The sequence below is a fragment of the Mixophyes fleayi genome, chromosome 7 (assembly GCF_038048845.1).
Source record: "Mixophyes fleayi isolate aMixFle1 chromosome 7, aMixFle1.hap1, whole genome shotgun sequence".
In the NCBI taxonomy this organism is placed as follows: Eukaryota; Metazoa; Chordata; class Amphibia; order Anura; family Limnodynastidae; genus Mixophyes; species Mixophyes fleayi.
The window spans coordinates 152,520,123-152,541,477 of record NC_134408.1 but is presented as its reverse complement, the minus strand read 5'-3'; the positions used below and the strand labels follow the sequence as shown (position 1 = coordinate 152,541,477).

Here is a 21,355-nt window from a genome sequence, read left to right as displayed (position 1 = left end):
ATACTGCAACATTCTGCCACTCTTTTACACGTTGCCCGAAGCTCCGCCTCCTTCAAAGGAACCTCTTGGTGGGTGTAGCCATCTACTAGGTACACAATATGCACACACTATTCCCCTCCCTCTCTGGACGAGGGCAGATTAACAGAAAAATACCCCAATTACAAACTCCTTATTCGCCACAAAAAGTTGCACTTTGCACTTCTAAAAACTGACCACGAAAACACTTATCTGGTGTTCACCCATCACACTGAACAATATTCTACTTGGCTAATTTCTGGATTTTTGCTCAATATCTATCAGATGGTTTGATGAGGCATCCTGGAGTCCTGGAGACCACCAAGTGGATGAATTATCATGGGAGGTTCTATAGATTGTTTCCACAGACATCACTGGTGTAAAAGTGTCGGCTGAAGGCAGATTTCTCACGGACGTTTGATGAAGGAATAACTACAGAAACGGTACAGGAGCCGACTGAAGACTCGGAGAAAGATTCAGCCATTCTCTTTCCAAGTAACAAATGTTTTATCAAGGGTAAAGTAATGTTGCTTAGTTACTCAGAGGGGGGCATTCAATTGCAAGTGATGTGCCGAGGGAGAGCCCCTGGAACGGGTGGTGAAGGCTCACCACAGTGATGTATCTCTGACACATAGAAGTGCGCAGGAACATGAGCAGAGATTCTGTACTGTAATAAGCAGTAATGTCCTGTGACACATGGCTTACCCCAGAGAGTTTATCCTGGGCACAGAGCGAGCTGGGAGAGGTTTCTGTGCCGGTCCTGCTATCGCCAGTTCTATCACACGCTACATTTCAGCAAATGAAGACGATTTGTCTGTAGCCCGGTACCCTCTGAGAGGTACTAACCCCCAACACCAGAGAGGGGAGGGGACCGTTGCTGGGACGTAACACGTAGATGGGCTCTTACCTCCTTGGTGTGGCTGTGGAAGGACACCGACATGTCCAGCAGCAGTTTCCTCTGTTCCACCCTGCGTACAAAGTCCTGGATCCGGACCTCCAGATGTCTGGCCGCCTTATAAATCTCCTCTGGGTCACACTCGCCCGTCTGCGCCAGCTGCTCTGCCGCTTCCAGCAACTTGTCCGCGTTGGTGTACGTGTTCTGTCGCAAACGAGACAATGCAACAGATCAAACACTCAGCAAGAACTATGCTAAAAGGAAAAGATGCTGCAGAATTATTTATTATGAAGGATAAATGTCCATGATCATTCTGCCACTGGGGGGCGCTGTCCCATTGCATAGAGTGGATGACATTTCACCAACATAGAAGCTCTCCTGTATAATATCGCACCTATAACCCAGCTAATAATTAGGGGTGAGCAGAGACCATGCAGACAGTACAGAATAATCCGAAATTTACAGAAATAAAAACCTGATCACATTTCTGGGTGTGGGCTGATCTATATCTTCATATCTGGGAGTATTTATCCCTCTAAAAGAGCAATTTTTAGATTTAGAAAATTTATATTTACATTTTTGGTAGAGTAATTTTATAAATATATTAGTATTTAGTATTTAGCATTATGGAGCAGACTCAATTAGCTGTGAGGGGTTAATGTTGTGTCAGCAATTAAAATACAGAAAACTTTGCCGTCTTTACTTGCATACAAAAATGAGCAAATATTGTGACCCTGAAAATCCCTCGGATGACTTCACATAACTGAATCTGCCCCAAAAATCTAACTGCTAAGACCAGAACTATTATCTTACAACTTACTTTGCCCCATAATATAATGATTACAACAAAAGATGGCTATTTTCCTGTAGAATAGTGATTTAACAAGAGTATACTGTCAGGGACATTCTTCAGATGAGAGACTGTATCCAGCTGCATTATTTAGCACAGTATCTCTTACATGAAACCCCGTAAGCGCACTGCATACGGCTGACCCCCCACTGTCACGCCGTGGAGGTTCGTACAGAGCGCCTTCAGTGCCCGCCAGTAACCAGAAGTACTATAAGGTCAGGTCACCGTTCCATAGACTCCACTGTGGAAAATTATATTATAACGGGCAACTGTGAAAATATGTTGTAATATAAATGACTATTATATATTCCTTTCTCCCTTTGGAATATGTGTTGGAGAACTCTGTGAAGATACTTCAGAGGCGCTGATCATATACAATAAGCTATGAGCCATTTCTAAAGCCCCCCCCCCCCGGCTCACTTCTGGCCTCACTATTCAGCCAGGGGCTCACATGGGTCCAAACAATTAAAAGCCTAAAATTAGAAGCTGACGGCACATGAGGTGGGTTTATGGGGGCGACGTGGGCGGGACATAGGATACTCGGTTGCTAGGAAAGGTTTCTATGGTTACTGCATCCACCCACCTAACTCGTTTATAGAACACTTTAAAGGCTGCTTGTAAAACACAGCAATATAATCTATTGTTACAAGGCCGCAGCCGCTGTGTAACACTGATATCCCAGGACTTCCTGCTCCAATCACATCTCATTATATCTTCCGCTCCTCTGTTATCTCACCCCACATAGGGCTGCCAAGCCAGATATTTCACATGATGCAAACATGTTACATGGCTGTTGTGCATTTAGCACTCAGTTGTGATGCATGTCTGTATAGTAACAAGGAGCTGGCATGAAGCTTGTGTATGAGCCATGTAACATGTGTGAGGCAGAGACACCTGTGAAGAAGATCAGCACGGTGGCACAGTGGTTAGCACTGGTGTCTCACGGAGTTGGGGTCGTGAGCTGAATTCCGACCAGGGCACTATGTGTGTGGAGTGTGCATGTTCTCCACGTATTTACAATGGGTTTTCTCCAGGTGCTCCGGGCCACCCACACTCCAAAGACATACTGGTAAATTATCTGGATACTGATAAAATGAGGAGGGAATGGGAGGAAGAGGTACCAGGATAACTTGTAGCTCCCGCTCCTCGGACCTCACTGTAACACTATGTGACAGACGCGTCATATTGATTATGGATAGAAGGTGGAACGCGCGATAGTAATTCATCTCCACATGTCACATCCACTCTCATACTTCCACCATCATTATTGACTCTACGGTGTGGCCAGGGGGCCATCTCCACCTAACCCATTCAGTGCCAGGTGCCCCCAATACCTGTGCAACTTCCTCAAAGTCATCGTGTCTCTTCTGAAGAGCTCGCGCCCGGTGCAGAGACTTCCCCACTCCAGTGTGTTTGCTCAGGAACGCCTCTCCGTGATTCTCTATCCAGTCCAGGACCTGCGGGGACAGAGAACGGTTATTACACTACAGCGTGAGCCTGTGTCTGCTCTGTTGGACCCTACGCAGGATAATAACGCTTCCCCGCCACCAGCTCCATAATAACCAGTGTAATACAAGAACCTGTCAGCAATATAAACTAAATGTGTCACATCAATACAATCAGTGTCTAACAAGTGCTATTCAGACGAGCAGCAGCCAATAGGAGGATGAGGCCGTCTGAGAAATTAATTTCTGTTCAAACTTTCCAGCAAATTGTTATTATGTGAGATGGTCATCACTGGTCACCGGCTGCAGATTATCACAATAGGACCACGGCGTGGGCAGCTGCCCACATGATAACTAATTATATATGTATAACCAATCCACACAAATGCTGAATCCTGCCTATTATAAATCTAACCGAGGTTCAGAGGGCAATACTGTCCCTACACTTAGCGCAGTCCCCACAAATCTGACACAATTATATTTTACATAACAATATTTCATATTACAGTAACTAACACCACAACCATGAATACGCAAATATTTGACATTCAAATTAAATTACAGCCAATGTGTTTTCTTTAAAATAAAATAAAGGTGACATAAAATCCCAGTTGTGCGTCTTCAGCGTATATTAGGAGTCACAGATGTGTCAGTCACTGATCCAGGTACAAGCTGATCACTATTCTGTGCATTCACCGTCATCTGCATCGGGGCCTGAATTATACAGAATATTGTACTTTCCATTAGTGAGGTCATTATACTCAATTACCTGTGTTTGGATACCTTGCAGTGCTCTAGAATGAGCTTTTATTCAATATATTTATTTATTACCTGTTGTATATTTATACTGAAACATATGGAGTAAATTGTGTCATTTCTGTATTGTATCATTATGTGTTATAACTGTGTTATTTTCTACAGATATAAGTGGATACATTTCTAGAACACTTTATATTGTTTTCAGGGGCTCTGATACACAGCTGTGTACCTGCTGGTCGCTCACATCTGTTATCAGCAGATAGAGCTGGGGGTCTCCATGAACAATGGAGGGGGCAGCACTCAGAGGACTGGCATTGTCTTATCACGTCTGCCCTATTGAGAGCTGTGCGTGTTATCCTGCACCAGCTGATAACAAGATGGAACATCTTAATCAGTCATCAGACGCAGCTCAGTCATTAGCAGATGTGGGAGAAGAGATGTGTTAATCTGGGATCTGCACAATCAGTCTGTTCCTGGTGTTCATGACATCACCCCCCAGTGGGAGGAGCTCTGAGCCCAGAAGATAGCAACAGACGACCGGGATTCCTTACTCTGCTTCCCCCGTGATTTCCATAACCCGCAAGTACCCCCAGGTATCATTATATGGATCAGGGGGGGACAGCCTGTCACACTCCATCTGCTGTGGAACCAGGAGTATCAGCATGCCCTGCCTGTCAGGGTACACAGTACATGCGGCAGTAGGGTGTTATATCAATGTTGTGGGACTACAAGTCTCAGCATGCTCTGCCAGCCAGAGGCTGGGTATTTTAGTCCCACAACAGCGGGTTTAGGAGAAGGATGGCCCAGACAGGTGGATAATGGGATTATAGACATGGACTGATATAGAACCTTACTATGACATGTCTATGTAGTGTGACATGTAGCGTGTTTCTAATTCTCATACAGGTATCTATAAATAACACAAACAATGTAACTCGTGGATTATTGTCTGCCTTATGGATTCTTATTACCCCTACACAGGCCTGACGAGGAGCGGTGGGGTAATTCCCTCTGTGTCCGACGGACTCATGTTTCATGCTGATCCGCGGCCGTCACTATTGTCCTATTACACTTAGGAGAATCTACGCTGGGGATTACCCCTCTATATTATTCATCAAATCTATCTCTACGTGTCTGATGTCATACACCGCAGGTTTAATGCTACGTAATGAAGGTAAATGAATAGTAATTAATAGTATAGCTACAATCTGTTCTTGTATAATCCAATGTCAGCGATGTAACAATCAGTGATCCAGACATATGGAGCCGATGCCGGAGAAACAAATGATGTAGCGGAGTGTTTCCCCGTCACTGCTCAGAGAGAACGGCGGTTACCATAGTAACCATAAACCAAGGCTACATCTCCGCACACAGAACACATTGTCCTTCTGTGGAGTCTACACCGGGTCATATCTCCCCATCATTCTCTACAGTTATATAACATCTTTCATGCAGATCCCTCAGTAAGAGTTTATCTTTTAAACAAAAGGCGAAAGAGAAGCTTCACCATGAAAACATAGAGAATCACGTTGTACAGATCTGCAGTAATTACTGCGGTAGAATGTCTACAATGTCAAGACGGTATGAACAGCTCAACAGTGGAAAACAATCAATTGATGATGATGATTACATTACTTCTGTACATAATGGTACGATGATAATAATTAGGTAAGTAGATAGGAGGGATCCCCAGCATACGTGGCACCATAGAGGTGATTCACGTTAAATGGCTCAATGAATAAGGACATTTTTCAGATTCCTTCCACACATTTTACAATGTTCAAACCATGTGAACTGGTATTTGTTGAACAGTTACAGCCACAATTTACACGTGTGCTTTGTACGTCGCTCTCATCGGGAAGAAAGACCCTATTGTAGAATACGCCCAGCAGAGATTCAGAGATAAACTCTATGAGCTTCGAGATGAAGATTTCTACTGACACTTTTTTAGCTGATTCTCTGCAAATTCTCCACCTAGTGTCCAGCAGGGGGAAGATATCTTGTGGCGCTGCAGCTGTGGTAGAACTACAAATACCAGCATGTCCTACCCATGCTGGAGATCTGTAATGTACCCCAGCCATGTTACACATGTGATAAATAGATTATATACTCCCACGCAGTATATTATTACACTACTGACAGCTCCACATTCACCGTCTCTACAGCCTCAATATATCCATCTACTCCGGGCCTGGTGGATCAATACCTTCCAGACAGCTTACAAACACAGGAAAATGTGTGTTCACCGCACAGTACACAATTCATCAAAATCACTGTCACATTCTACTTGTAGTTTAATATCAAAGAGCCCTCTGTAACCGTCAGTTCACCAGGAAAACACGAGGCGCCCGGCTGAGGGCGGAAGGTCCTTTACCCCTCAAATACAGCCCAAAACCACAGGGAAGGTGACCAGTGTGACGGACAGAAACAAACAGACACGTAAACTTCTCACCTAGTTTTACCTACAAGAAATACAATCAGACAAATCTGGGATCCAATCTGAGGTTATGAAGAAGCTTAAAGTGCTTCATAAAATGATTATTGAATTCTTCTTCTGATAACAAACTAATATCCACAGGCAGACGAAGGCTCAGCGGACACACGAGAGAACGGCGGCACCTCACCTGTTGCACATCTTGCTGAAAGACGCAGAGCTGCAGCCGCTGGTGTAGGCGGACCTTGCGGTGCTGCCATATACTCTCCAATCGCCGCTGGTGATGTAGAACCTCGTGCACCACATCCAGGACCTGGTGAACGGCCTTGGAATAATTGGCGGTGGCGGTGAGTGACTCCGAGTTGCCCGGGCTGAGCGGGCGCTGCAGGACGTCCAGCAAGGCCTTGCCGTCCTGGCTGACCTGCGGGAGACAAAGATCGTAGAACCGGAGGAGATGGCGGCCAGCAGTGATCACTATATATTACACGTTATATATTACACCAAACACCGCAATTTCTGGTTACTGACAAAAGGAGGCGCTGGAACTGAGCCCTAATTTATGTGTGAGTACTACACTGCTCCATGGATATAAAGCAGCTATCTCTGTACATTCATCAGTACCATCATCATCCCACCATACAGCGCAGTAATGCTCCCGCATTTACCCTATTCCCCCAGACACCAACATAAACATTCAATGCTTCCAATCATCCAGACATTCCAGCAGATCTGTCGGGTATAACGTAGAGCAGCGTGCCCTCCATACCTCAGTGTACGCCTGCGTCACCTCCTCGTACAGCGTTTGATGATGATGTATGGCCATCTCCAGCCCCTGCATCTCGGATGGAAGACCTCCGTCATTGCAGAGTTTACACCAAGTATCCATCCCTGACAAGAACTGTAATAACGTTCCACATGTCAGTATCTATACACCGAACACACCTCACTCGACATATAACATCTAGATACAATGTATAATAACGTTGCACATGTCAGTATCTATACACTGAACACACCTCACTCGACATATAACATCTAGATACAATGTATAATAACATTGCACAAGTCAGTATCTATACACTGAACACACATCACTCGACATATAACATCTAGATACAATGTATAATAACGTTCCACATGTCAGTATCTATACACTGAACACACATCACTCGACATATAACATCTAGATACAATGTATAATAACATTGCACATGTCAGTATCTATACACTGAACACACATCACTCGACATATAACATCTAGATACAATGTATAATAACATTGCACAAGTCAGTATCTATACACTGAACACACATCACTCAACATATAACATCTAGATACAATGTATAATAACATTGCACAAGTCAGTATCTATACACTGAACACACCTCACTCGACATATAACATCTAGATACAATGTATAATAACATTGCACAAGTCAGTATCTATACACTGAACACACATCACTCGACATATAACATCTAGATACAATGTATAATAACATTGCACAAGTCAGTATCTATACACTACACAAACACCAAACACACCACACTCATGTAACATCTGAATACAATGTATAATATCTTACACTACAAGCACAAGTCAGAGAAACACTTGGTACATAGCAATGAAATAAATAAAAGACACAGTAGTTACGCAGACCTGACATATGTACAGATGACCTAAACCAGGCCCGGACAATGTGTCGTGCTCCCGATTTTGTGGAACTACAAGTCCCAGCAAAGCATGCTGGGGCTAAGGATTAGTGCAATTGTACAATTCATAAACCATCCTAGGCCATGTTATAAATGCTCACAGTTACAATCAATTCACTGCATATTATTATACTCTCTTTATATTATCTACGAAATGTTTTATAGCTACATGGTGACACCCAGGAGGTTCACATTATAAACTCCAGTCTCTGGAAAAATAAAAAGGAACATTGTGTAGACCTTATTTAGAATATAATGCAGAGATCTGTATCTGAGTAACATGTTTAGAACATCCTCCCTCCCCCCACTCACCGCCTTCCTCATTCTTGGACCGAGTGACGAGCTGCGGGATCTAAATGATCCAACAAAACCGGACACTTCGCATTTGGCTGGATCCAACCGGGCCCCCACTGTACAGATAGACGATGAGGTCATACAGTGGCCCATCTATCCCGACCAACTGATGGCTCCCTATCAACACTGTGCCGCTCGTTCTCACAAGCTGTGATTGGTCTAATACACGTGTATGGGCTGGTTAGCAATAATTCATGGTAATAAATATATATTTATATAATAATTATAGCCGGCTTCGGAGCCTCTATGAGCCATTATATCGGGGGATCTGACAGCAGAATCAGGAACGCAGAGTGTGGGGGGAAGGGGCTGTCTAAGAAAAGAGCCGGGATGTTTTCAACACTTTAATATTTTAAAGGCCAGGTAGAAAAATAGTCCATTTAAAGCATTAATTCCTACAATGGAATCTGGGTGTTGTGTGACTAAACGTCTGTTATCAGCTCATGATAGTCAGAAGAAACTGTCCAATTCCCTTTATATTTTGTTTTAAGTCACGTTTAGCTGCGTCAGACCTGCTATTAGTGCCCAGTACAACGCTATCAATCATTACTACAGATAATACCCGACCCCAGTACTCCCCGATCCAGCACTGCTCTCACTGGGTTATATCGCTCCTGCTCACGGTATCTCGCACAGTCGATGAGAAGTCCTGAGACTAGCATGCCGGGAGGCTCTGCACTCCCACATCATTATTTTAGGTCTTGTTGCTGCCTGGCTCATCATCAAACGTTGCTGCTACAGCTGCACTCTGCGTGAGCACTGCCAGGAATGGATAACCGTGCTGGGAGCGAGCAGCTTTCAAACGCACACTCATTCATTTGGCTTTATATTTGGAATGTGAATGAAGTAGAAGATGTAACAGTATAATAACGTGACCCTGTTAGAGTTTGTGAGGTATAGAAGAGACTGAGTGACTGCGTATTACACCTGGATGTAATGTGACCTCACCTGGGGGTAATGTGACCTCACCTGGATGTAATGTGACCTCACCTGGGGGTAATGTGACCTCACCTGGATGTAATGTGACCTCACCTGGGGGTAATGTGACCTCACCTGGATGTAATGTGACCTCACCAGGGGGTAATGTGACCTCACCTGGATGTAATGTGACCTCACCTGGATGTAATGTGACCTCACCTGGGGGTAATGTGACCTCACCTGGATGTAATGTGACCTCACCTGGGGGTAATGTGACCTCACCTGGATGTAATGTGACCTCACCTGGGGGTAATGTGACCTCACCTGGATGTAATGTGACCTCACCTGGATGTAATGTGACCTCACCTGGGGGTAATGTGACCTCACCTGGGGGTAATGTGACCTCACCTGGATGTAATGTGACCTCACCTGGGGGTAATGTGACCTCACCTGGGGGTAATGTGACCTCACCTGGATGTAATGTGACCTCACCTGGGGGTAATGTGACCTCACCTGGGGGTAATGTGACCTCACCTGGGGGTAATGTGACCTCACCTGGGGGTGATGTGACATCACCTAGATGTAATGTGATATCCCCTGGGAGTAATGTGATCTCCCCTGGGATTAACGTGACCTCACCTGGGGGTAATGTCATCTCACCTGGGGGTAACGTGACCTCACCTGGGGGTAATGTCACCTCACCTGCTCAGCCTTCTGATGAAACACAGCGGACATGGCCAGGATTGTGCTCCTCTCGTCCAGCGCCGCTGCAAAGCCTTTCCATTCCTGATCCAGTTGGGTGGAGATCTGCTTGATCTGTTGAGATGCATAATGACCGGCTTCGATCAGACGAGAAGCCACCGACATGATGCGATTGATGTTGACATACGCGTTCTGAAATGACAGGAGGGACATCAAAAGTCTGAAAACATCCTGTGAAACAACATGGACGTATTATCTCCTGTAAATATTGATATTTTCACAGGACATTGTGAAGTTGATGTTATGGGGCTCATTTTTGTAGAACTGTAATGGAAAGGTCAGTGATTGTATCGGGTAGATCTAGATACAATAAAGTGCGTAGTATCCGTCATTGCAGAACAACTCTACCGATCAAGGAACAAATCCATAAATGCCGGGTACATTTTGGCCACATTCCTAGCAGGGTAACAGAAACGTCATATAATAACAGGAGTTAATGTGTCTTATCTTGCTAAACGTTGCAGATGATTCAGTATTAGCAGAGTAAGACGAGGTTACACAAATGTGTATCCTGAGTATGGTTCAGGGGATGTTAGTATCATGGATGACATATGAAAGAGGTTTAATCTCCAATTCTTTGTATGATGTGTAACCATATGTAGTAACTACAATTAATGAAACTGTCCCTCATCAAGTAACATGTTATAAAAAGTTTACATATTTCATACTTATAACATAACTACTTATCTGTTTACACAGGCTCCAGGATCCATATATTCCCGTATGTATATATATATATATATATATATATATATATATATATATATATATATATATATATATACACACACACGTATATATTACCTGACTGCTCAGGTGAACAGGAAAGTTCCCTTGTAGAGTGCAAGGCAGCAGAGCTTCAGCCACTTGCATTGTGAATACTGCTTGAAATTATTTTTACACTTATTACACTTTTGATTAACTTAGGAACTGGTCAGGATAGGGATCACTGGTCAGAATAGGGATCACTGGTCAGCATAGGGATCAATGGTCAGGATAGGGATCACTGGTCAGGATAGAGATCACTGATCAGGATAGGGATCACTGGTCAGGACAGGGAACATTGGTCAGGATAGGGATCACTGGTCAGCATAGGGATCAATGGTCAGAATAGGGATCAATTGTCAGGATAGGGATCACTGATCAGGATAGGGATCACTGGTCAGGACAGGGATCACTGGTCAGGACAGGGAACATTGGTCAGGATAGGGATCACTGGTCAGAATAGGGATCACTGGTCAGCATAGGGATCAATGGTCAGAATAGGGATCACTGGTCAGCATAGGGATCACTGGTCAGGATAGGGATCACTGGTCAGGATAGAGATCACTGATCAGGATAGGGATTACTGGTCAGGACAGGGATCACTGGTCAGGACAGGGAACATTGGTCAGGATAGAGATCACTGGTCAGGATAGAGAGAACTAAGAATCCCTGTTTCAGTACATACATAAGTATTGGACGTGTGAACCATCTAGAAAGTTATTAAAACATTTTGCTAATTGTATCTAATTGTATGGAGGTGTCACGGATGAATCACCTTTATTGAGCATCTGACTGTTACAATTGATTATGAGAAATTTTTAGTAATCTGCATTTATAAAATCTGGATTTTGGAATCATACGCCTTATATGTAGTGTTTTATGCTGTACACGTGCGACACATTCTGTAGGGTGGTCCTAAAGACAGCCGGGTAAAGAGGGCTGTTTCATGGTCGGTTTTGTAATCTGTGCAAAAGGTGAGCAAGATATTGAGCAGTAAATGTGATTAACCCCTCGCAGGTTGCCTGTGTAGAGCACTGTGTATGTAGCTGGAAAGATTATGTGGCACTGTACAATCACAGATTGTATCAGCCCCAGAGCTTACAATCTAAATGCCCTACCAGTAAGTTTGTGGACTATGGGGCGAGTTGCATTACCAGGAGGAAGCCAACACGCAGGCAGGAACAACATGCAGGCTACACGCAGACAGAGCCCTTCGAGGCAGCAATGCTAACCACTGTGTTACCCACATTTTAAATGCAAAATCATTGATTTGAACTAGTACTTGCCATACAGTGAGAGGAGTGTGGGCACTGCCAGGTGTACAGCTGGCGTGTGGTATGATACCGCCATAAAACTAACTAATGGTCCAGACTACACCAATATTATATTTAGTAAATAGCGGGTTGGAAAAAGTGGAGCTGTTGCCGATAGCGACCAACCAGATTCTAATTATCATTTATTTAGTACATTCTACAAAATGACAGTTAGAATCTGATTGGCTGCTATAGGCAACATCTCCACTTTTTCCAACCCGCAGTTTAGTAAATATCCCCCCCAAGTCTGAATAAAGGAAAGTTATGGGGACACTGAGAAAACCATACTGCGCGGTTCTATAGCCGTGGTGCTGACAGCACCATTTCTGCCATTATCTGTGTCCGCCAGACGGACCGGAGGTATGACCAGCAGCGCTCACCAACCACACAGCGCTTGCTATAAACGGTCGGACATGGTAAATGTGGCCATGATACCAGCAGACAGACAGACCGATACCGCCCACAGTACTGACACGATGACACACAGCGCCATTGGAGCTGTATAATACTACAGTGGTGGAAGCTCATTCTGTTTTTATTATTCACACATCAGTGACTTACACGCAATTTTCTTTAAATAGACTAATCAGGCGAAGCACTCTGCCGTTACTCAATAATACTAGGATCCCTTTTAGTACTCACTTCCCCACCGTATGACTGAACATTTCAATCATTATCAGTCTAAATAAAGAGAAATGTCACATTCTAACCTCCCGGGACACCTCTGAGATTACACAAAGCAAGTCACTGAGCCCAATCAGCTGGTGGTGAACTACATGTCCCAGGGCGCTCTGCCAGTAGCAGACTAGCTGTGCATCGTGGGAGTTCGGTGTTCCTTACTTTGCAAGTACTTTTGTTCTGAAATGACTTTAACAAAGTGTTTTACAGCATGAAATCCTTTATCCTAGACCATAAGTTGTACTGCTCATGTGACAGTACTCCCATCACTCAGAGGCTTCATTCAGTTGTAGATAGAAAGTGAATATTTCAGTGCTGTAGGATTGAAGATTTAAATGTCTGTTTTGAAGCTAAGTGTCCTGTTCCTGACCCTCCCCAGGGACTAGTGACAGGTGAAACGTCTCAGCAATCTCTGCAAATAAAACAAAGCTCTTTTTTTATACCATAAATGTTGATTATATTTAGTTTTACTCCTCATATTAATACGTTTACAGAGACTAATAATTCCCCTGTAAGACTCAGGGTCTGACAATTAACGTAAGCCAGATGCTGGTGTGGTTTAGCGCTAATCCAACTGCTGAGTTTAATAATGAACAAACACGCACACACTTCCTCCATCAGCTGTTGTACAGTCCCCCCAGAAGGAGCGGATAATCCTGCAAACAATCAGATACGAGGTGGCGATACGATGCCAAGTCCTGCGTCACGTGAGGCTCACACTCAGTAACGTTTGTGTGTTTATGCTGGTGGTGCAGATTACATATGTATGCGGCGACACTACAGGGGTTACCAGGAGAATCTCCATAAATCAGCCCTCAATAGAGCATTGTTGGACCCCCTGGAGCCCAAAATGTGTAAATTACGGCCTCCCCGCCACGTGCAGGAGACAGGGCCGAGCAGTGGTGAAATCTCAGCCTCTCACTGGGACAGTTCTGACATCTGTGGAACAAGATCACAATGGGCTGCAGAACAGGGCAGACAGATATTCTGGCTCCCTGCACTTCTCACAGCGCTCTCAGCGTCCCCAACGTCTAGTAAATAATTGTGAAAAGATGCTCACTTAATGAGAGGCGGCAGATGTTACGGATCTCTCTCCGTATCGAGCTGCCAGAGAGCCGCATTCCTCGGGATTTCATTAGGGACTGGACTCTAGTTAGTCTATATGACTGCTGGAACTATATCTGGCAAATCTAAATTTAAACTAGGAAAACAGCCCACTTTAATTAACCCTTTCCGTATCTAACTGGGATACATTGTCAGGCCTAAGAGCAGAGAGCTGACACTCTAACCAGCAGCGCATACAGATCACGGAGTAATATTAGTCACACCGCAGTCCGATATATAACTGTAACCTGATAGGACCGGGAGACATTGGGAGAGCTCCAGAAATATTTCTACAATGAATATTTTATCTTTTATGTCCCCACCAATCCGCACCAGCGGTAGCTGCACAGAAATGTCAGCCGCCAAAGGCCGATTTATTATTAGTGGCCGATAACACTGCTCCCTTCCAGTAACTGCCACCAGCTACATGTGTTATTCTGCTAGCTGATGTATCATGTGTCCCCCTACCTCTTAGATTGTAAGCTCACTTGGGCAAGGCCATCCTTACCTTCTGTTTCATGTCCTTGTATGTAATTTGTATCATGATCCACACAAAGTACAGTGCTACGCAATATGTCAGCGATTTATAAATGAAGGGTAATGGTGATAACTTCACCATCTCTGGGACCCACAAAACAACACAGACTCCACAGATCAGGTTGTGCGGCTGGACATATACAATCCATGTAATCACTGAATGTTAGTTACATATATGTTACTGATTTGTCTTAAATATACGACACCAACTCCCATTAACACAGTGATGACTTACATGAGTGGAGCATATTTAGACATGTGAGAGAATAAGCGCTATGGGCAGAATTTGCAGCTGAGTGTAAGGATGCGCCGTTTGCATATGAGGAGCAGGAATAAGATTTCCGCCATCTAGATCTGAGCGTTTAGATGGGTCCGGAGCAAACACCGCTATCTACTCTAAACTTTACACTCGGTCTATGTGGCTGCAAACTTTACGTCTTATAGTGAACGTATCTCAAGGTCCGTGTAACTAAGACGCATCTCAAAGTGGTCTGCTTAACCTGTGTCTCCAATCAACACCTTGATTCTCTTCTACAACTGCAAGGGGCTGTATTTGCAAGATACGTGCAACTTAAATACTTCTGCTCTGCTATACAACAGATTCCAGAGGCTAGGAGGTAGGCCCCATAGAGGCTAGAAGGTGCAGAGGCTACGAGGGAGTCACCAAGAGGCTAGGAGGTACATCCTGCAGAAGCTAGGAGGTACAACCTGCAGAGGCTAGGAGGTAGTCGTGCAGAGGATAGGAGGTAGTCATGCAGAGGCTAGGAGGTAGTCGTGCAGAGGATAGGAGGCAGTCACGCAGAGGCTAGGAGGTAGTCATGCAGAGGCTAGGAGGTAGTCATGCAGAGGCTAGGAGGTAGTCGTGCAGAGGATAGGAGGCAGTCACGCAGAGGCTAGGAGGTAGTCGTGCAGAGGATAGGAGGCAGTCACGCAGAGGCTAGGAGGTAGTCATGCAGAGGCTAGGAGGTAGTCATGCAGAGGCTAGGAGGTAGTCGTGCAGAGGATAGGAGGCAGTCACGCAGAGGCTAGGAGGTAGTCGTGCAGAGGCTAGGAGGCAGTCGCGCAGAGGCTAGGAGGTAGTCATGCAGAGGATAGGAGGCAGTCGCGCAGAGGCTAGGAGGTACATCCTGCAGAGGCTAGGAGGTAGTCATGCAGAGGATAGGAGGCAGTCGCGCAGAGGCTAGGAGGTACATCCTGCAGAGGCTAGGAGGCCGTCACACAGAGGCTAGAAGGTATATCCGGCAGAGGCTAGGAGGTAGTCATGCAGAGGCTAGGAGGTAGTCATGCAGAGGCTAGGAGGTAGTCATGCAGAGGCTAGGAGGTATATCCGGCAGAGGCTAGGAGGTAGTCATGCAGAGGCTAGGAGGTATATCCGGCAGAGGCTAGGAGGTAGTCATGCAGAGGCTAGGAGGTATATCCGGCAGAGGCTAGGAGGCAGTCACGCAGAGGCTAGGAGGTAGTCATGCAGAGGCTAGGAGGTATATCCGGCAGAGGCTAGGAGGCAGTCACGCAGAGGCTAGGAGGTACACCCTGCAGAGGCTAGGAGGTATATCCGGCAGAGGCTAGGAGGTACACCCTGCAGAGGCTAGGAGGTATATCCGGCAGAGGCTAGGAGGTAGTCATGCAGAGGCTAGGAGGTAGTCATGCAGAGGCTAGGAGGCAGTCACGCAGAGGCTAGGAGGTATATCCGGCAGAGGCAGTCACGCAGAGGCTAGAAGGTATATCCGGCAGAGGCTAGGAGGTAGTCATGCAGAGGCTAGGAGGTAGTCATGCAGAGGCTAGGAGGTATATCCGGCAGAGGCTAGGAGGCAGTCACGCAGAGGCTAGGAGGTAGTCATGCAGAGGCTAGGAGGTATATCCGGCAGAGGCTAGGAGGTAGTCATGCAGAGGCTAGGAGGTATATCCGGCAGAGGCTAGGAGGCAGTCACGCAGAGGCTAGGAGGTATATCCGGCAGAGGCTAGGAGGCAGTCACGCAGAGGCTAGGAGGTACACCCTGCAGAGGCTAGGAGGCAGTCACACAGAGGCTAGAAGGTATATCCGGCAGAGGCTAGGAGGTAGTCATGCAGAGGCTAGGAGGTAGTCATGCAGAGGCTAGGAGGTAGTCATGCAGAGGCTAGGAGGTATATCCGGCAGAGGCTAGGAGGTAGTCATGCAGAGGCTAGGAGGCAGTCACGCAGAGGCTAGGAGGTATATCCGTCAGAGGCTAGGAGGTAGTCATGCAGAGGCTAGGAGGTATATCCGGCAGAGGCTAGGAGGTAGTCATGCAGAGGCTAGGAGGTAGTCATGCAGAGGCTAGGAGGTATATCCGGCAGAGGCTAGGAGGCAGTCACGCAGAGGCTAGGAGGTATATCCGTCAGAGGCTAGGAGGCAGTCACACAGAGGCTAGAAGGTATATCCGGCAGAGGCTAGGAGGCAGTCACACAGAGGCTAGGAGGTAGTCATGCAGAGGCTAGGAGGTACACCCTGCAGAGGCTAGGAGGCAGTCACACAGAGGCTAGAAGGTATATCCGGCAGAGGCTAGGAGGTAGTCATGCAGAGGCTAGGAGGTAGTCATGCAGAGGCTAGGAGGTAGTCATGCAGAGGCTAGGAGGTATATCCGGCAGAGGCTAGGAGGTAGTCATGCAGAGGCTAGGAGGCAGTCACGCAGAGGCTAGGAGGTATATCCGTCAGAGGCTAGGAGGTAGTCATGCAGAGGCTAGGAGGTATATCCGGCAGAGGCTAGGAGGTAGTCATGCAGAGGCTAGGAGGTAGTCATGCAGAGGCTAGGAGGTATATCCGGCAGAGGCTAGGAGGCAGTCACGCAGAGGCTAGGAGGTATATCCGTCAGAGGCTAGGAGGCAGTCACACAGAGGCTAGAAGGTATATCCGGCAGAGGCTAGGAGGCAGTCACACAGAGGCTAGGAGGTAGTCATGCAGAGGCTAGATGGTTAGCTGTGTCACATATTACAGAAGAGAGGTTGTACAGCTAGTTAATGCTTCACCAAAGCCCAGGAACAGTTACTGCTGAATCTACCTTATATATCTACATAAAGTTCTCATTGTACAGTACTGTTGACTATGTTGGCGCTACTTAAGCAAAAGGAAAATCACAGTAATAATAACAAATTCTGTTATGCAGAAAAAATGAAAATTATATCTTGTTATAGGTTCAGTAGAAGGATAAGGTATCAGTAACATGTACGGAAGCGTGTTCTAGTACATGTTGTGACACACACACCCCCAGCCCCCCGGGACCACGCCATGTGTTCATAACTCTCCTCTCATTTCATATTCAGCTATAAATACACTGTGTATTCTCTGGATTTACTGCCGTCTGCGCTCAAAGCTCTAATTAGACAGAAAGTATGTTCTAGTGCAATAAAGCCTATCATGTTCATGGCTGGAGGTCGGTGGCTATACGGGTATTACGTTACCATAATAAGACAATCTCTGCCAATATCTGATGCTCTGGATGCACACACAGAGCAGAGCATTCTGGGTAATATCTGTCAGACCACGAACAACACAGAGCAGGATCAGGGCAGAGCACAGAGCAGGATCAGTGCAGAGCACAGAGCAGGATCAGTGCAGAGCACATTGGGTGAGATCAGTGCAGAGCACAGAGCAGGATCAGTGCAGAGCCGATACTAATACTGAGAATCACCTCATACTTAACACAGGAGGAAAATGCAGGAAACACACCTTCACTAAGAACCAGGGAACACACAGCAAAGTCCTCCATCATCACCCATTATCCACTGTTATTCTCCATCATCCCCGAGTATTCTCCATCATCCGCATCACCACAAATCATTCTATGTCATTGTCTATAATCCTCTATCATATTTCATCCTCCTTCTTCATTCTCCATCATTCTCTATTATCCCCATCATTCTCCATCATCAACCATTATTCTCAATCATCCCACATCATTCTCCATCCTCCCTCATAACCTGCTTTGTTCTTCACTGTATAATGCGGATGAATGAAAGAATTACTCACCGTGGTCCCAAGAGAACACTAATCCATATCAGGGGGGACAATATAAAACCCATAAATCAGCCACAATCAGACACATACCATTGAGTTCATGGCGAAGTGGTTATGTTGGGTTTGCAGGTCCAGGGCGTGCTGGTAACTGACACCGATCTCCGTGTGACCCTGCAGGAAAACTTCCTTGTTATGTGTGATCCAGTCAAACATCTGCAACAGGAGAGAGACAGATGTAATAACACTGCGCCATCGACCGGCACTGTAGCCCGTAGCAACCAGAGAGCAAACAGAGAACGGACATCTCACTTGTCACTATAGGCTACATCACATTTACATTAAAGTAAAATCATTATCTGACATTAACATACATGAAAGACTGGGCCGTCCATCCCAGGAGACGGCAGAGACGTCCCCTCTCCTCCTGACCCCTAACATGCTTCTGCCACCTCCACCGTCACCCTGGTCACCGGCTCAGTGGAGCAATAAGGGGCGGGACGGACAATGGACCGATAACACCTCAGGAAGTAGCACCTGACAATAGGTGGTTTATTACTGAGCTAAATAAATAATACATGAAATGTCTGAACGGTTTACACTGCCACGCTGCCATAACCACTTGACAGATTGGCAGACTGGCATTGCTCAAAACCACTGTATGGACTGGTAGATTATAAACAGGGGTGGGGCATGTTACATCACAGCAGCTCAAATGACTGCATTCTCTGCTTTTTGATCTAATCCCATCAGGTAACTGTCCAACAGAGGTGGGAGGAACGTTATAAGAAATAAATTGAGCAAATCTAATATCAGGTGTACAAGGAACCACAGTTGCGAAAACGTACATTTCACAATGAAAAAACTGCATCAGCCATTAATATGTGCAAATGTCTCCGTACTTAGCAAAATATCTAGAAATATGTTTATCCAACTAACCTCACTTCCAGAGGCATTCAGTAATCTCATGACCAGTCTGTGTACTGAGCACCTAGCTGCAGGTCAGATTTGGGATGCAATGTGTTCCCTATATGCAACTAACTGACATTTCAGACAAGCAGTTGTTAGTAAATGTAACAGAGAGAGAAAACTGCTCTTCAACCTCGGGGTAAAAACCAGTCTAAAAACTGTATTTGAAAAGGACCATGATCTGCTGTGAGACAACAATTGTGTACGTGGAGCAACACAACAAATGTACATAACAAACATCCAGATACAGGGACTCTCACATACATGTTATTTGCAGTAACGTGTATTTAAGGTTTAGAGACCTGTAATCTGTGGACACACAAGGCAGCAATTTGTATAGTCTCTTGGTGAAGTTCCCTGTAACTTTGGACTTGGAAATGTAAAATCCGTTATCAGTCATTCCAGTATGTCGCTTTTCTCTTCCTCCATTCCAAGTACAGTGAGATATTTTTGGACTTTCTAACTGATATGACTGAAGACATAGAAGCAGGCCTAACATTGAAGCTTTCAGCTGAGGGATGGGGCAGATTTATTCAACAATACCAAACCATCTTCTGCTACTGACTGTATAATACACAGCAGTAATACACAGAGTGTATGGTGATGTGTCCACCTGTTCTTCTGATAGAGGACATAGTGATGGGAGTGACAGCATTTACCCTGGGCCAATCCTTCCACTGCAGATCCCCACAGTGATTAAGTAATTAACACATACACCATTTTACACACAATGGCTTTTTAATTTTCAGGATGACTGATTAGCCTGAGTGCTTCTGAACAGAACTGATTGCCCTGCATTTGTTCCTAAGGATTAATTGATATAATTACACACAAGAAAATTCAGTAGGACAAAATATTTCCTAAACCTGAATAAAGCAGGCGATGAAATGAAAATATAAAATACTAATAGCTGTTATAGAGCTCTATAAGCTCCCTGAACACATACTACAGCTTCTATCTTACTCCTGGCATCTAATCAACTGTATAATATATATAGAACAAAGATTCGGAATAAGGCGCAATTGGGAAGGTAATGAAATAGACGGGTTTTCTGAGTATCACAAAGTGGATTGCATCAATGGTAACATATATATACAATAAAGTAAAATAAAATAAATGTAGCAAATTGTCCACAGTCACGATATAAAATAAATAAGATCAAAAATATACAGTCTTTTCAGGTCATCTGAATGCAATTCTAAATGGTCCCTCGATATACTCCCATCCGTTCCTCCCAGGGTCCACCATATAGTTCACATATATACGGAAGACCGCGATCGCGGTGCAGCGTGCAAGCAGGAGTTTAGCTGCGCTGAAAGACACCCTTATGTGCACCGTTATCCCTACAGAATGTAAGTGTAAACTTTATTGTTGTTTATTAAACGCATCTTTTATTGGAATACTACACCATTTGGGGACTTTTTCTTCTCTTACCTTCCGTTTGGGTATTGAAATAATTGAACTCGGAAGACTGTATGGACATAGGATCGTGATGTTAGAGTGTTAGCAGGAGTCTTATCGCTTGTGAAAGATACCTTGATGTGGATTGTTACTTTTGCCAAATGTAAGTGCATTTGATTATTATTTGCACAATTTAACTCTATATTGGAATACTACACTACAAGGAAATCCTTGTTTCTTCTTGTCTTCCGTATATATGTGAACTATATGGTGGACCCTGGGAGGAACGGATGGGAGTATATTGAGGGACCATTTAGAATTGCATTCAGATGACCTGAAAAGACTGTATATTGGGATCTTATTTATTTTATATTTGCGACATTTATTTTATTTTACTTTATTGTATATATATGTTACCATTGATGCAATCCACTTTGTGATACTCAGAAAAACCTTCTATTTCATTACCTTCCCAA

General features: G+C 44.9%; 1 protein-coding gene across 20 annotated transcripts in view; it reads right to left on the bottom strand.

Moving 5' to 3' along the window:
* The window catches only part of KALRN (kalirin RhoGEF kinase), a 265,449-nt gene that overhangs the window by 127,085 nt on the left and 117,009 nt on the right, over nt 1-21,355 (bottom strand). For all 20 annotated transcript variants that reach the window (XR_012678337.1, XR_012678338.1, XR_012678340.1 and 17 more), the window contains exons 6-11: nt 18,603-18,725; nt 10,086-10,277; nt 7,165-7,296; nt 6,589-6,819; nt 3,095-3,217; nt 923-1,114 (exon numbers count right to left, since the gene is read on the bottom strand). Coding sequence is in view for 9 of the 20 variants with exons in the window: in XM_075181185.1 (XP_075037286.1) it covers nt 923-1,114; nt 3,095-3,217; nt 6,589-6,819; nt 7,165-7,296; nt 10,086-10,277; nt 18,603-18,725 (993 nt within the window). In the remaining 11 variants the exon portion in view is untranslated. The remainder of the gene's footprint in view (nt 1-922; nt 1,115-3,094; nt 3,218-6,588; nt 6,820-7,164; nt 7,297-10,085; nt 10,278-18,602; nt 18,726-21,355) is intronic.